The following is a 16,052-nucleotide window of genomic DNA, read 5'->3' as shown; positions in this document are numbered from 1 at the left end:
CACGTCTACGTGATGCTGTGGTTAGCGTGGAAATTTGTCCCCCCTGACTGCCAACCATCAGTGCTGCCAGGACCCAGCCTCGTACGCCAGGAGCTGTGGTTGCTAATGAGAACAGTAACGGGACTTTGTGTGACCCGAATGCCTAGAAAGACACATCTGCTGCTCTTGGCACAGTCGCGTTTTGGAGCAGACCCGCATTTGCTGGATCGCTTCCCCAAGAGTGAACCAACAAGTTACGCAGTTCTTGAGATGGAAAAGGACATACGTTCACATAAACAATGCAGGATTTTTATTTGCAATATTTAACCTAGGAGGTGGATTTCATTTAAGATATGACTTTATTAAAAATACAAGGTATCTGAAAAAATCAGAACAATTATTTTAATGTACAAATTCAATAGCTGTAGCACGTTCTTTCTATTTTAATTGGAATCCTAAAAAAACAAAAGAGGGAACAGCCCTTTAGACCACTTTATTTCATATCCACTTAAAACAAGATAAACAAGGACAAATTCAGTTTTACGTCTTGGAGATGTGTACACAACACAACGCATTTACGGTCCCATCGTGCACACCAGGTAACTTTGCTGCTGAAATTTCTTAAAACTTACCAAACAAAACATTGAATGATATAGTGGGATATCAAAATAGTTCCGATGCATTTATGATTTTTTTTTTTTAAAGAGGGAAAACATTTCACCTACAACCAGAAATACACAAGAACTATATGCAGCAGTATAAATGGTGAGGACATTTCACAAGCATTCTCAATTTGATCCAGGGTAGGGAAATCAAGGTATATTTGCTACAGACTCCATAATACACAATAAATTTAGATAATTTAAAAATAAAAAAAGGCAAGAGGCAGCATTTCAGCAGCAAAGTGCTCAATAAAAAGTATACTGTAGAGGAATAGTACAAGGAAGTGGGGGAAACAGCAGGACGGGAAAAGATCTCAAAGAAAATACGGTGTAGTTGTTCTAGGAGGAATTACACGTTCTGAGTCTGGAACTGCACGAAATAGCTTTGGTTCTCTTGTATTTACATCTTTAAAGACCATGATTGATGCAATATTTCCGCAGCGGTAGCAGTAATTCGGCGCAGACCATACTGTTACCAATTTCTCATCAAACATGAATTTATAGCCTTCATGCACTAGCTGATGTGCTCTGCAGATGAGTTTTAAGTTGTTGATGTGAACAAACTGTAATATAAAGAAAGAAAAGACATGTAAACATATGCAAGAGTCAGAGATGCTCTTTATACAACAGCTCTGCAACTTAGAACAAGGTACCTTAGGGGCAAACAAGTATCCCACTTACTAAAGTGGTTCGCTTTGCAAATCTGCACATAATTGTCAGCAGGAATCACCGCTAGTTTTACTGTAGATAAAATTAATTAAAAGATTCCTTAGTTGTGCCTCAGACTCCTCTGAGATAATGAGACAGGTATCCTTTTTCATGCCACTGACAGACTGGTTAAGGAACTAGTTAACAAAGGGTACATAATCATAACCAACAGTAACAGAAGCAGAAGCTAAAACAGCTCATTTTGAGAAGGAAAACACCACTTTGCGTATTTGGCAGTGGGAACACCACTGGTTTTAAAAGCTGGAAAGGCTCTTAGTGAGGTATGTCTAGTACTTAATACTGTCCAATAGTAAACTGCAATTTAAGTGCACTTTAAGTGAATTACTGTTCTGTCTGAGACAGCTGTGTTGTACACTGAGAAATCATACAACTCTACCTGCACATGCTTGAGGGTAAACGTTTTAGCTGGTGTCAGCACTTCTACATTCTACTTCATGATGCTTTTACCTCATTTGTGACCTTTGCACCAAACAGCCAGCCTGCTCCTCGGGGACTAATTGCCCAGGTATCAACATCCTCTGGATCAGACCAGACAAGGTCACAGAAGGCTCCTTTGTGAGGAATTTCTTGATTGCGTTCAATGGTTCGAATCTGATCCAGTGTCTTGATGTCAGGAGATAGGCCACCATGTACACAGAGAATCTGCTCATCTATTAACTGAAGGAAAAAGGACACAGTGTCAGGTATGGCACAATTTTACTTCTCCCTTCAATCTGACAGCACTCTGCAAGGGAACAGTGAAAGACTACTAATCACTTGAGAGAAATGTCTAAAGAAACAAGCCATGCTTTATATTTCTCAAAATGAGCATAAAACTTACAGCTGCTACTGTGAGCATGTCGAACACTTTGGTACAGTATCTCCAAGCATTAGCATTTCCATATTTGGTTTGGCACTCATCTGTTAAAGAGAGAACCTGTTTTACTGCCTGAATGTGAAAAAAAAAAACTGTTGAAAATTTCAACTAGAACTTGGCATTTCAAAGAGTTAAATATAGGTCACTCCATCACGCAAGAACACTGGAACACAATGAGAAGGCACGTGTCCCACAGCCATCTGCAGCTTCTTCTATGCCTGTTTTATCACGTCTTGCATGCTCAGGCAATACAGACTTGGACCCCGCGTCGACATAAATGAAAGTGCTTTCTCTCTTTCCCGCAACCCAATAGCTCACTTTGAAAAAAGTCTTAACTGGACTGGCTCAATTGCTGCTCAGTGAAAACAAGTCAGATACTGGACTGATCAAAAGCATCTGGCCTACACAGAGTAAAAGAAGCAAGCTACAGCGACTTTGATTCCTCAACTCCAAAATGTGCCAGAGAAGCCACATCAGGGCACAGACTGCAGAGGGTGTTTTGTTTAAGGGAAACTTTTATTTCCACATTCAGAGTCACTGTAAGAAGCTGAGACAACCCTTTTTGAACAGCCTCTGCTACTGCCTTTAACTGCCACAAGATCACAGTGTGCCCCTGTCTATACAGGCAGCTGAATTACGTAATATCCTTTTCCTGCCCAAATTAAGAGGACACTCAGCCTGCAGTAGAGCTGTAATGAACTAGGTTTAAAACAGCTCTAGGCAACTTGGACCTAGAAAGCAAAGATTTCTTTGCTATCTTAGGACACCATGTCAAAACTCAGACCTATTTGTCCTTGCTGTCACACGCATCCTGTTATGGACTACACATTCTCTGAAACAGCTATTAGTGTCTCTGTCACTTCAGTAAACTTAGATGTCACTTCTAGGAGCATCTACTCCCGCAATATTTAAGTGGTTGCTCTATTGCTTAATTGTGGTGAAGCATCTATCCCTTAATGTCCGTTTACTGCCCTACTCACGACTTACCAGGTAAATCATTTTTGTTATTATGACAACACAGAATAAAACCAGGTCTAATGAGAATCTCAATATTAATTTTACTTTCTAATAGGACTTTACAGGATACCAGAGTACTTCAAATATTAAGCCTCGGCATTCTCAAGTGCTTAACATACACTTATCCATGAAACTGGAATAAAGCTGAAGACCTGCTTAAGATTTTATGGAAGATCAGGGACTGGACCCCATTTCCACAATCTACTCTGCCAACAGGAAAGCTATATACAGTAGCAGAAAAAAACAACCAGATGTCCCTAAGGAAGATATGCCTTTGTTAACCAGTCTTACCATAAAATCCGTACACTTGTGTTATCTGCCTGCTTTCATGATTGCCCCGTAAAAGCGTGATACGATCAGGCCACTTAGCTTTTAGTGCAAGAAGGTAGGTGAAAGTCTCGAGACTATAGTAACCTCTGTCTACGAAGTCACCCTGTAAGTTGAAAATATGTATTTGTAAGTAGAAAGCAAGTCAACTTCAATAATGCACACAGTAACATATCTATTTCTAATACCTCAATTTGCCAAAAAGCCTGACTCTGTTTTAGCAGCTCTGAAGACTACTTTATTTCACAGCTAAGATTTAGATTATTCAAAATTTTAGTTGAAAACAAATATTCCCCCATGGTCCTATATTTCTGGTCATATAAGGTTGCACATGTTCTAAGATGCATTCAGGATGTCCTTTTTGTTGGTATCATGAACTACAGTTTTTATTTAGCAAATGCTGTAATTTCTTTCCTTTTGTGAGAGCCAGCACTGAATATTTCATTTTTGCTGGACAAATCAAATGCTGCATGTTATCAGAAGAGGGTGAACAGAGTGGAAAGCTTTATCACATGCCTAAGATGTTTACAAGCAAGAATTATAAATGAAAATGAAAACCAAAAGATAGTTGAAATCCCTTTTAGATCAGTATATTTTTTAAAAATTATTACCTTTTGCATGATCAACAATTTTTACATACCATAAATATATAGTTTGTGTCAGGAACCTGACCTCCAGTTCTGAATAATTCACATAAGTCATAAAACTGTAAAGAAGAGTTTGCACATGTTAAAAATCCGCATTAACAGTAGGCTAATACACTTGCAACAACAATCATCACTTGGAAATAGGAAAGCACAAGATATAAGTTGCCTGAAACAAAGTTCTACGAAGGCTGATAAACAGTCATGACCGGAATGGGGAGACTGCCCTCTGTGCACTTTGTCAGTGATAACCTTCCCCTGCCAAAACAGCTGATTTTACCAGGCACAAACTGCTGTACAGCTGCAAATGCTGAATCAATCCTGCAAGCTTAACAGACGAACTCAAATGGAGCACCACCCTTTTGCAATGAGGCCCCACTAGTACTGAACAGCTCCAACAACTTTAGTCTAAACACCACCACTCTCCAGTGGGTCACTGGATGGGAGAGTTGTTTGGGAATGCTTCTGGGAGGGGCTCCCTTACTACGCACAGAGAAACGCTGAGAAAAATACAAGATATTTTTGCATTTCACTCCAAGGGCAGAGCACACCAAATGCTTGAAGTCACTGAATGTGCACTAGCTAAATCTGGCTCCTCACCATACACCTCAGTTGGAGTTAGCCATCAGTCTTGGAAGAATGGTGGCATCCTGCTCTCCATGGGTGCGGCAGGAAACACACGGGAAGCATGGTACTGAAACGTTACCTGTCCGTGTATATCTCCACAGACCGTAACTGGCGTTGATACTGGCTGCACATTTGATTCTTCCAACAGTAGGTCACACACGTAATCACATAAGCGCTATGGGGGGAAAAAAAGTTACTATGGGTCAGTACATCAGTGCACCCGCATTGTTGTAATAGAAATTAACTAATTCACTGAAACATTTGTGCTGTGCCTGTAAACTGCAGATTCAGCTCCAAATCACCAAAAAAAAATGTTAACATAATTTGAGTTAAGTATATGACAAAGGTACCGGGGACCCCAAGCCGGCCGGACCTCTGCCAGCCTGCAAATGACAAGCCACGGATCCGGCCCCCGGGCCCGACGCAGCTGGCTGGGCACTGCCTCGGTAGCCCCCCAGACACAAAGGCTGTGACGGGGCGAGGGGCGGCGGCCCGGGCCTCACCTTGAGGTCGTTCTCGGGCAGGTACTTGCAGAGCCGCGCGATCTCCACGTACTTGTCCAGGTCCAGCGGCGCCATCTTGGCAGAGCGGCTCCGGGGCGCCGGAAGCGGGGCCCGGCACTTCCGGGGAGCGCTAAAATCCCGCCCCCCCCGTCGGCCCCTCTCGCAGAGGCCGGAAGTGGGGGGACTTCCGGGGCGAGCGTCTGCACAGCAGAGCGGCCGGGAGTGCTAGAAGCGGAAGTCAGCCGTCTCCCCACAGGCTTCCGGTGTGCGTGAGGCGCGGTTGAGTCGCCTCGCCTTGCCTCCCAGCCTGCCCCGCGCCGGCCGCGGGGCACGCCGGGAAGTGTAGTCTTCCTGCTAGCGATGGGCCGGGCCCGGTTCGGGGGGCGTGTCGGGCCCCGCGCCCCTCGCTCAGGCCCATGCGGCTGCCGCTGCTGGAGCCCGGGGCGGCGCCCCGCCGGGCCGCGTGGTGAGTGCCCCCCGCCCCCGGGTCCCGTCGCGCCCCGCCGGCGCGGCCCGGTCCTGACGCGCCCCACGTCCCCTTGCAGGTACGTCCTGGCCCCGCGCGGCGACGGCCCCTGCGCTCGCGTCGGACACGGCTGCTGCTACTGGGCCCGGCCCGCGGCCCATGGCGTCGTCGTGGTCGGGGGCGCCGACCCCGCCGCCAGCTTCTCCGACGCCCACCTCGTGGAGCTGGGTGAGTCGGGGGGGGCTGCACGCGGCCTAGTTGCTCATGAGACCAACCAGATTTTTGTTTAAAAAAATAGTTAAAAAAAAATTGTAATTGCAAGCTTTGGGGCACAAACGCGCCCTTGTCCCTCGCCTGGCAGGTGCGCACAGGTGGGCTCTGCTGAGGTGGACGGGGCTCCTAGCCCGGTACGAGCACGCCACCTTCGTTCCAGCCAGCGACCCGTCCAGCCTGTGGGTGTTCGGAGGGGCCGACCAGTCGGGGAACAGGAATAGCGTGCAAGTGCTGAACCCAGGTGAGCGCCCAGCCGTCCTTGTCTCTCTGCTGGCCAGTCACGCGGAGAGGGGCTTTTCTTCACGTGAAAAGCTGCTGGGAGGTTTTTTTAGGAACAGAAACTGGAAGTAGCCTCCTGCATCTAGTTCAGTGCTCTGGTGCTTCCAGCAACCATTGATCCACTAAGCATCAGCCTCCATATTAAAGCAGCCCTTGATTTACTTTTTTTTAATCTACTACACCAAGTGGACGGCTGCTCCAAAACCTTACTCTAATGGTTAAATTCATAAACATGAGGGCTGGAAGGGACCTCGCAAGATCATCTGTCCCAGGGGTAGGAAGTCAGCTGGGGTCAGATCACTCCAGCAAGATCAGCATCCCAGGGTTAGACACAGTCTTCTGATTTCCATGTGAAACTTATTCACAGTCAATTTGCAATTATGATTTTATTTTAATTAGAATTAGGAACCTGGGAAAGTCCTGAGGTAACTGGCACTCAGCCACTCCCAAGGACATTTCATTCATCGTCAGCTGTTATAGGAGACTGCTTGTATGTGTTTGGAGGAGGAGATAAAGGAGCAGAGCCTGTTAAAGATCAACAGCTTCATGTTTTTGATACAGGTAACTCTAAGTAACTAAAGCTCTGTAAACGCATTCATTGCCTCGTTGGAGTGAGTGTTTGCATTATGCAGAACTAAGGAACTAGATACACAAATAATACATACAAGTTCAAATACAGTGTGTTATTGGAAGCCTGATTTGTGGCTAGGAGTCCATGTTAGGCATTGTCTTCTAATTCCCAAATTGAATCTACACATGGGAAGTTTATATGTGTTCTTTCACCACCATTGGCCTCTAGCTTAAAGTTCTTCTCCTTCTCTGGTGTTCCACCCCTCCCTCCCCCCATACGTTTACAAACAGAAGTCATATCCCCTCTCATCTTTCACTTTGCTATGCTAAACAAGCCAACCTTTTTTAGTCTTTATAAGACAGGCTTTCCCTTTTCTCGATCATCCCCCACTGCCCTTCCTTGAGCCTCCTTCAGCTAGAATTCACCCTTGATCCTGTGACCAAAGCTGTACCCAGTATTCCAGCTGAGTTCTCAACAGTATCACCTTTAGGGAAAATGCCTCACTTGGAAACCCTGCTAGTTTATTGGCTTTACAGAACTTCAGCAAGTATCTTCCTAATGCCTGTATATTTTCCCATGTCTAGCCACTTTGACTTGGTCACAGCCAGAAGTGCATGGGGATCCTCCTGCATCTCGGCAAGGGCATGCAGTTGTTGCAGTTGGGAGCAGGCTCTTTTTGCACGGGGGGCTAGCTGGTGAACATTTTTATGATGATCTCTTTTGCTTGGATACAAGTAAGTATGTGAGGAAGCTGTGTCTGCATTATTAAATACTATGTAAATCACTGAAGCGACCATTGCATAAGTGCAGTAAGTATACATCTGAGTGGCTGGCTGCAGATGGGAGGGACTTTTTTTTTTCATTGTCCTGCTTTCTGCATTTGTCTGAGCAGCCATGCAATATGGTAAGTGCACAGGCAACTGCAGTCTTTAAGCAAACAATTTCTATTGGCATGCCCAAAGTGATGACAGTGTCAAGGTGCATGTTTGCACAGATCTTATCCACCTCTTCTTGCTGTCTGCTCTCTGTATCACTGTGAGAAATTCACAGTCCTGTACTGTAGGTTGGGGAACGGTTGTTTACTTGGCCTGTCTGAGCATATGCTGATATGTAGTGGGGTTTTTAAATTACTGAAAAATTACTTAACTTTTCCATGTGCTGGAGTAGTTGTTCCTAGGGTTCTATAGGAAAATGATCTTAAACAAGTATAGCTCCTACTGTACGTGCATCCTGACAATTGTAGGTACATCAAGTACTCTGGCAAAGGGAAATCTACCGTATTCCCAAGGAAGACAGAAATCTGTCTGATGCAGGAGGGTACTAAGTACTTGTAATGTCTGATATATTCAAATCTGAAAAAGAACAGCAGCCATGTTACCAGTCTGAGCTCTTAAAAGCAAATCCAGAGACTGGGTTCGGTGGTGTTGTGTCCCCACCGCACACGCGCGCACCCTAAATTTCAAACGCTGCCCCACTGTTAGCTAATAAATACTCTTTTGTCTTTCTATAAAATATAGCTATTGATTTGTTTTTTTCCTATTACAGGTGATATGAAGTGGGAAAAGGTACTGGTGACTGGTGATGTCCCAGGAGGACGGGCAGCACACTCAGCTGCTGCCTTTAGGGACCATTTTTACATTTTTGGTGGAGTAGACCCAACTGGGGCACTGGATACAATGTACAGATATCACATAGGTGGGCATTTTTTCCTTCACCTATACAAAGGTGTCTGCACTTAAGGAAAACATTAACCTCTTTGATACGATTTACTACATTGGTCCTAGATTCCCTTGATCTCCTGTAGTTTTAATGTATATATAATATAACTGAAATAAATCGTATTTTGGGTCTACGTACCCACTTTTGTGGGGAGAATTTGCACACTGGCTTATAATTTGATGCCCCTGTCCTTTGTGAAGTTATGGGCTGATTCCACAGTGAATTGTCTCTTTCTGTTTGGCTGCAGAAAAACAGCATTGGACACTGCTAGAATTTGATTCCCCCTTGCCCCCTGGAAGGCTGGACCATTCCATGTGCATAATTCCATGGCAAGTGTGTAACAGTGTGGAGAACAATGTTTCAGAAGCTGCAACAAACAGAGACAAGTTTGAGAAGGAAGCAACTGTTACAGTTGCTGAAGAAGGTGACCCAAGTCAGAACAAACAAATTGGAAAAGGAAACATAGAAGACACCCTCGTGTATCTATTCTTTGTGTTTGGTGGGATGGATACTCAAGGGGAAATTTACAGGGACTGTATTGTAAGTCTAGTTGAGTAATGCAGGGTTTACCACTTGTATAGACCCATTCTCCTTTTTGTATGTTTAGCAGGTAACACAGCTCCAATAAACAGGACTACTACAAACTGACAACATTGTGCTCAGTACACCTTTTTTAAAAGGTGCTCTGGATAGAAGTATTGAGTGACGATTGCATTATTCTACCTCACTCAAATTCCCAAACTACATGCATACAACCAGTCTTGAGATAACTACACCCTTTCAGAGCTGCAGCTGTTTATTTTCTTGTCCTTGCTAAAGGACAGTAGGCTCTGAACTCTGCCTCCCATGAACAGGATTAGCTATAGAGCATGATCCAGTCTCTTATTTTCACCCTTTCCCTGCAGCTTTTTATGTTTGTTTCTTGTCTGGTCTTGAGGGTTTGCCTTCATGTGGAGTTTTACCAGCATAGTTAAACAGTGTGGTTCATACCAACCTGGTTGTGTGTGGGGATGTCACCAGTAAGAGTGCTAAACCAGGGCCAGGTATGCTTTAGACCTAGAGTAGGAGGATTGTGTATTGAGGAAACAATACAGCATTGCTCTTGCTTCCTTGAGGTGAGTACAAGCCATATAAGTTCCTAAAAAGCAAGACTGCCCTGTAGTGTTAAGCATTCCAAAAGTGCATCTCAAGCCAGTTCAGAGGTAATACTCCCTCTCTATGCAACTTTGGTCAGGCCACAGTTAGAGAACTGTGTACACTACTCAGCACTGTACTTCAAAAAGATGTGGCCAGCCTGGAGAGGGTTCAGAGGAGGGCCACCTGCTTGGTGAGAGGGTAGCAGGACAGGCCCTATGAGGAGAGACTGAGTGGAGTTGGACAGGACCTGAACCTGTTTAGCTTCCACAAAAGGAGGCTGAGGGGGATCCTGGTGACTGCCTAGACTCATCAGGGGAACATACCATGGATATGCAGTACAGAAGATACTGCTTTGACAGGTCATGGAAGCATTAGATATTAATACAAATTAAGCCCATTTGTGATCAACTTAAGGCTAGAATACCAAGCATACTAAGCTAGCATGTTTGCACATATTCAGAAATAAGCCTTACAGTATTCTCCAAAACCTGCTAGATTATCCAGTAGTTACATGCAAGTTAAGAGAGTGATGTGTGATGGTAGGGGAGAATATTAAATATTCTACATTAAAAGTTAAGGCAATAAAGATCTCAAATTGCTGTATTTATTTCACACCTTTAAGTAGGGGGTGTTAGTTAATACCAAGCTCCTACTCCCCTGTTAATAGTATTAGTTTGTTATATAGTTGAAGCAGGAGAATGTGTTGCCCTTCTGAAGTGAAAGAATTTCCAATGCAAGAGTACTGAAAAGCATATTTTTTTCCCTCCACTTTTTAATGCAGGAAACATGGAGCAAAATTTGAGAAGTGAAGTAAAGTGTAGCAGAAGGAAACCACCCCTCTCCCCAAACAGAAAGGCTAGAGAGCACCGTCAGTTACTGTAAAGTCATATCCTTGTTTTCCCCACTTAAGAGGGACAAGATTTATTTTCTTCAGAAGGTGCCCAACAAAGAACGGAAACAACTTTGCATCCAGCACATGAGGTCTCCTTTCATACTTCCCTTATAAAGAGAGGTAGTAAAAGCTGCTTTCCTGCCCATTTTAAGTGATCATGGAGCAAATACTTTACTTAAAACTGGGGGGGAAGAGCAGTTCACCTGAAAGGTAAAGACAACAGAATCTCAATTCTAATAAAATTGAAGCCCCTCCCCACTAATAAAATGGAAACATTTGAGTTAACTACACACAAAAGAAGTCCGTTTCAGGGGGAAGGGGATTGGGATACCTAAATAAGACAACCCCACACCAAGAATTCCAGTGTAAATAAAAACAAAAAGTTTATTATTGTAGACACTCAAAGTAGAAAAGACTTCTACACAGAATGCTCATGACCCAGCTGTTAAATAAGATGGTTTCCCAGGTGAACACTTCTAAACCCCTGCTCATTTACAAATCCCACCCCTCCACTCCCCTTCCCTCCCCCAGACAGCAAGCAACTGCTAATGAAAAGCAGTAAACAGCCACTTTGGGCTAACATTTCCAACTCCACTCAGAAGTGAAGACTCCAATTACATTCCAGATTAGAGTTCAATATTTTAAATGAAGAGTTCTTGAGTCCAATATATACACAAGGTACCATCATTCTGAGATCCCAGCCCTTACAGTTCATCTTTCTCTCCTTCTCCTGCCTCCTCTTCCCCAGGAGGAGGTCCTGCACTTCCATAAAGCTTGCTAACAATTGGCTGGACAACCTCCTCCAGCTCCTTCTTTTTAGCTTTGAAGTCTTCTATGTCAGCATCCTGATGGCTTTCAAGCCATTCAATTTTTTCCTCTACTGCTTTTTCAATTGTCTCTTTGTCTTCAGAAGAGAGCTTGCCACCTAGTTTCTCTTTGTCACCAATCTGATTCTTCAGCGAATAAGCATAACTTTCCAGCTCATTTCTGGCATCAATACGCTCCTTCAGCTTTTTGTCCTCTTCTGCAAACTTCTCAGCATCAGTAACCATTCTCTCGATCTCTTCTGGGGTCAGACGGTTCTGATCATTGGTAATTGTGATCTTGTTTTTGTTCCCAGTACCTTTGTCTTCAGCTGTAACACGGAGGATTCCATTCACATCTATCTCAAAGGTAACTTCAATCTGCGGGACACCACGAGGGGCAGGAGGGATTCCAGTCAGGTCAAAAGTGCCCAGGAGATGATTATCCTTTGTCAGAGGACGTTCACCTGAAAAAAGTAAGAATTCTTAGTTTCATATAGTGCTTAGGGTCAGAAGGGACCTAAACAGAATATCAAGTCTGACCCCCTGCCCCAGGCAGGAACAGGTGCTGCTGTCATAAATCACCCTATATCATATCTTGTTTTAGGTTTTGAACTCAGCTAGCTGCAAGTCTGTTGTAGTTAACAATGGGTCTCAAGCAAGAAAGCCAGACCCTTGAGTTTCCTTATTATTTGCTAGTGCTATGGGGGAAACCCCTTAGCTTCTCCATCAAGCTTTGCCAACAGAAGCCTACTGCCATTCCTGCTTGGAATTCAGGCACCCCACCTGACACCAACGCAAAGACACATTGACACCACAGCCCTTGGCTGAACCCAAGGCATTGGCCAAAAAAACCACACACATACCCACAACTGGGTCCTGTAGATATTCTCTTGTACTATTCCAACAAGCCTATTATTTGTTTGCAAAGACAGAGTTTGTGAAGCAACAGGAGATCCCCTAAGGTTTTGTATTTTTTTCTTTCTTTTTTTTTTTTTTTTTAATTAAAATTAGAGTAGGAAATTCTCTCTCCTGTCCTGTCCCCCTCCCTTTAAAAAATGTGAAGAACTGAGTTTTAGGTTCCAAGAGTAGAACTAGCACTGGCTAAAAACTACTGCTCCTTTAAAAACAGTGAAAAAAGGAAAGAGCACTATTCCTTTCCCAAGGAGCTTCCATAAGACTGCTCAGTCACTATTAGTTGCTGACAGCTTTAAAGTAGGAGCCTTAATCAAATGCAGAAGCTAGGTCACATGACCTTGAAGAATTGATCTAGTCTTTAGATCTCTACAATACTTCCCCACTGCCATAAAACACACAGACACACTCACCTTCATAAACCTTAATTGTTACAGTAGGCTGGTTATCGGAGGCTGTTGAAAAAATCTGAGACTTCTTGGTGGGCACAACAGTGTTTCTTGGGATAAGCTTTGTCATGACACCCCCAACAGTTTCAATGCCAAGAGTCAGAGGACACACATCAAGCAGCACCAGGTCACCTGGAACAAAATAAGTGGGTTTAAGGTGATGCTTATTTTTAAATCTTCTCAAGTCTCAGATTCATGAGATCATGCTAAATGTCAAAGTGTCATAAGAACTTGAAAGTTCTTTTAAAGTGTTTCTTAAGAGACTTATTTCCAAGTTCCAATCCTGGGTTCCAGGAGCAGAGTAGCCATTCCTGCTCCAAAAAAAAAAAAAGAAAAGTCATTTTAAGTCAGACTTACAGTGTTATTGCACTTACCAGTGTCCTGGTCACCAGAGAGAACACCAGCCTGAACAGCAGCACCATAGGCTACAGCCTCATCTGGATTAATGCCACGAGAAGGCTCTTTGCCATTAAAGAACTCTTTCACCAGCTGCTGTATTTTGGGGATTCTTGTGGAGCCACCAACAAGGACTATTTCATCAATATCAGATTTCTTCAGATCAGAATCTTCTAGCACTTTCTGAACAGGCTTCATAGTGGAACGGAACAGGTCCTACAAAAGCCACACAAGTAATTAAAACAGTAGCAAAGGGTCTCATGCACAGAAGATGGAGAGCCCATGTACCAGTTATGCATGGATATGGAAGAGTCAGAGCAGAGCTAGAAGACAGCTTTGTTTATGGGCTAGGGCTCTGCTAGATGCAAGCCACCCCCACAGCCTTGAAACTGGAGTTAGTCTACTCCCCCTCACCCCCAAGTGCTTTTCCAGTTCAGTTTTCTGCCTGGATGCAAGTCAGTGGTTCCACCAAAGAAGTGAGCAATTGTAGCTAGGAGTTACTTGTACTCACCATGTTCAGCTCCTCAAACTTTGCCCGGGTAAGTGTTTCAGAGAAGTCCTCCCCCTCAAAGAAGGACTCTATTTCAATTCTAGCCTGATGCTGGGAGGACAAGGCTCGCTTCGCTTTCTCCACCTCCCGTCGTAGCTTCTGCACAGCTCTGTTGTCCTTCCTGACATCTTTTCCTGTCTTCTTCTTGTATAACTTGATGAAGTGCTCCATGACACGCTGGTCAAAGTCTTCTCCACCCAGGTGAGTATCTCCATTGGTGGCCACGACTTCAAAGACACCATTATCGATGGTAAGCAGGGAAACATCAAAGGTTCCACCGCCCAGATCGAACACAAGGATGTTCTTCTCACCCTCCCTTTTATCTAGTCCGTAAGCAATGGCAGCAGCTGTACTGTTGAGAGAAGTGGGGAAAGACCAAAAAGCTACAGTTCAAGAACTCATTAACATTAAAACAGAAACAAAATACTATTAACAAAGTTACTTACGGCTCATTGATTATCCTCATCACATTCAATCCAGCAATGGTACCAGCATCCTTTGTAGCCTGACGCTGAGCATCATTGAAGTAGGCAGGCACAGTAACAACAGCATGGGTGACCTAATTAAGTAGAGTGATATTAGTTCAGCTACAGAAGAGAAGCCAAATAAGAGCTACCTATAGCTCAGCTGCCCCTGGCTTATTTCCCAATTCAGACTCACTTCCCAGAAACTGTATTCAAATGTCAGCTACAGAATGGTGACTATGCCTGGTCTGAACTCATCTTTATGAGCACTTGCTGCCCAACTCAACACTGCTGTCCACTCCCAAGTCACCTCTGGTCTCCTGTGTGATGCTACCTGGTACTCACCCCTGCCAAGCAAAGCAGCTACAGGGGGGCCAACTGCAGTTCACCCACCTTCTTTCCCAAGTAGGCCTCAGCCGTTTCCTTCATCTTCGTCAGCACCATAGCAGAGATTTCTTCTGGAGCAAAGGTCTTCATCTGTCCACCAATATCCACTTGAATATGGGGCTTAGCTTTTTTCTCAATAACCTATTGGATGAGATGGAACTTCTGACCACCTGTTCCACATACTCACAGCACTTAACTGATTGAAGTAGTAATGGGGGGGGGTAGATGACAGACTGGGCAGAGCTGTGGGGGGAACAGGAACCACAGTCTAAGGCGGGGGTGGGCAAAATGCAGCCCAGATCCCTAAAAAAGTTCAGAAGATTAATATTAATCTGCCCCTGGCTGCCTGTTACATGGCCCTCAATGGGTTCCAAAAAACTCAGTAGAGCACCCTCCACTGGAAAGAATGCCTGCCCCATCTAAGGTTGGATGCCAAGAGACACCCCACTGCTTGCGACCAAAGCCACACATGAGCTTTGCATGCGCTGCTGGCATATTTATAGCCAGTTTCAAAGTAACGCATGAGTTGAACACTCCAGAACATCTGAATTCTCAGCAAGAGCAGCGGTCCCCAACATTAAAAAGAGGGGGCCAGGAGATGCTGGGTGGGCAGCAATGGGACACTTGCAATCCCCACCCCCCACGGGGCTGACCTTGAAGGGCAGGTACTTGATGTCCTGCTGCACAGAGGGGTCATTCCAGGTGCGGCCAATGAGGCGCTTGGCATCGAAGACAGTGTTCTCTGGGTTGGATGTGAGCTGGTTCTTGGCCGCGTCACCGATGAGCCGCTCACCCTCGGGCGTGAAGGCCACGTAGGACGGTGTGATACGGTTTCCCTGGTCATTGGCAATTATCTCCACCCGCCCATTCTTGAACACGCCGACACTGTGGGGATGTGCCCTCCATCAGCCTGGTGACCCCAACCCGACCCAGACCCCCAAACCCCAATCCTCCAGACCCGCGCCTACCAGGAGTACGTGGTGCCTAGGTCGATGCCCACCACGGTGCCCACGTCCTCCTTCTTGTCGTCCTCATCCGCCCGTGCGCCGCCCAGCGCCACTAGCAGCAGCAGCAGCACGAGGGGCAGCCGCATGGCGCCGGCACCCAGGACCCGCACCTGTACGCAAGGGGCGGCAAGGGAGGGAAGAACTCAGCCGGACGCCGCGCACCGAAACCGCACCGCGCCGCGCCCGCGCCCGCGCTCGCACTTACCCGCACTCCGACCATTCCCCTGAGCCGCCGCCGCCGTTCTACGCGCAGGCCTCGCCGCCCTCCCCTTTATACCCTCCTTCTCGGCTTCGTGGACGCCGCCTATTGGCTGAGGGGCCCGCGCTGGAGCCTGCCCATTGGTTCGCGTTCACTCCGCTGGCCATCCCCGATTGGCGGAGGACCGGCTCTTGCGCCCTG

The 16,052-nt window shown here is 45.4% G+C and overlaps 3 protein-coding genes across 3 annotated transcripts; 1 reads left to right on the top strand and 2 right to left on the bottom strand.

Annotated features, from left to right (window-relative positions):
• Nucleotides 1-274: 274 nt before the first annotated feature.
• Nucleotides 275-5,599, bottom strand: PPP6C (protein phosphatase 6 catalytic subunit). The gene is made up of 7 exons (XM_090022957.1): nucleotides 5,345-5,599; nucleotides 4,921-5,016; nucleotides 4,211-4,276; nucleotides 3,535-3,676; nucleotides 2,191-2,270; nucleotides 1,818-2,027; nucleotides 275-1,204 (listed from the first exon to the last, which is right to left on the bottom strand). Exons 1-7 carry the CDS (start codon nucleotides 5,417-5,419, stop codon nucleotides 956-958), a joined length of 918 nt encoding a protein of 305 aa, XP_089879083.1. The 5' UTR covers nucleotides 5,420-5,599; the 3' UTR covers nucleotides 275-955.
• Nucleotides 5,600-5,618: 19 nt separating this feature from the next.
• Nucleotides 5,619-9,303, top strand: RABEPK (Rab9 effector protein with kelch motifs). Its single transcript, XM_090022956.1, has 7 exons — nucleotides 5,619-5,810; nucleotides 5,890-6,038; nucleotides 6,172-6,324; nucleotides 6,762-6,923; nucleotides 7,518-7,667; nucleotides 8,479-8,628; nucleotides 8,900-9,303. Exons 1-7 carry the CDS (start codon nucleotides 5,761-5,763, stop codon nucleotides 9,208-9,210), a joined length of 1,125 nt encoding a protein of 374 aa, XP_089879082.1. The 5' UTR covers nucleotides 5,619-5,760; the 3' UTR covers nucleotides 9,211-9,303.
• Nucleotides 9,304-11,039: 1,736 nt separating this feature from the next.
• Nucleotides 11,040-15,946, bottom strand: HSPA5 (heat shock protein family A (Hsp70) member 5). The gene is made up of 9 exons (XM_090022955.1): nucleotides 15,858-15,946; nucleotides 15,614-15,762; nucleotides 15,299-15,530; nucleotides 14,652-14,786; nucleotides 14,241-14,353; nucleotides 13,756-14,146; nucleotides 13,223-13,460; nucleotides 12,813-12,980; nucleotides 11,040-11,951 (listed from the first exon to the last, which is right to left on the bottom strand). The coding sequence occupies exons 1-9, from the start codon at nucleotides 15,870-15,872 to the stop codon at nucleotides 11,386-11,388; spliced, it is 2,007 nt and encodes a 668-aa protein (XP_089879081.1). The 5' UTR covers nucleotides 15,873-15,946; the 3' UTR covers nucleotides 11,040-11,385.
• Between the last annotated feature and the right edge of the window lie 106 nt (nucleotides 15,947-16,052).

This window comes from Crocodylus siamensis, chromosome 11 (genome assembly GCF_052110815.1).
Source record: "Crocodylus siamensis isolate JL-2025a chromosome 11, ASM5211081v1, whole genome shotgun sequence".
In the NCBI taxonomy this organism is placed as follows: Eukaryota; Metazoa; Chordata; order Crocodylia; family Crocodylidae; genus Crocodylus; species Crocodylus siamensis.
This window is presented reverse-complemented; position numbering and strand designations above follow the sequence as displayed.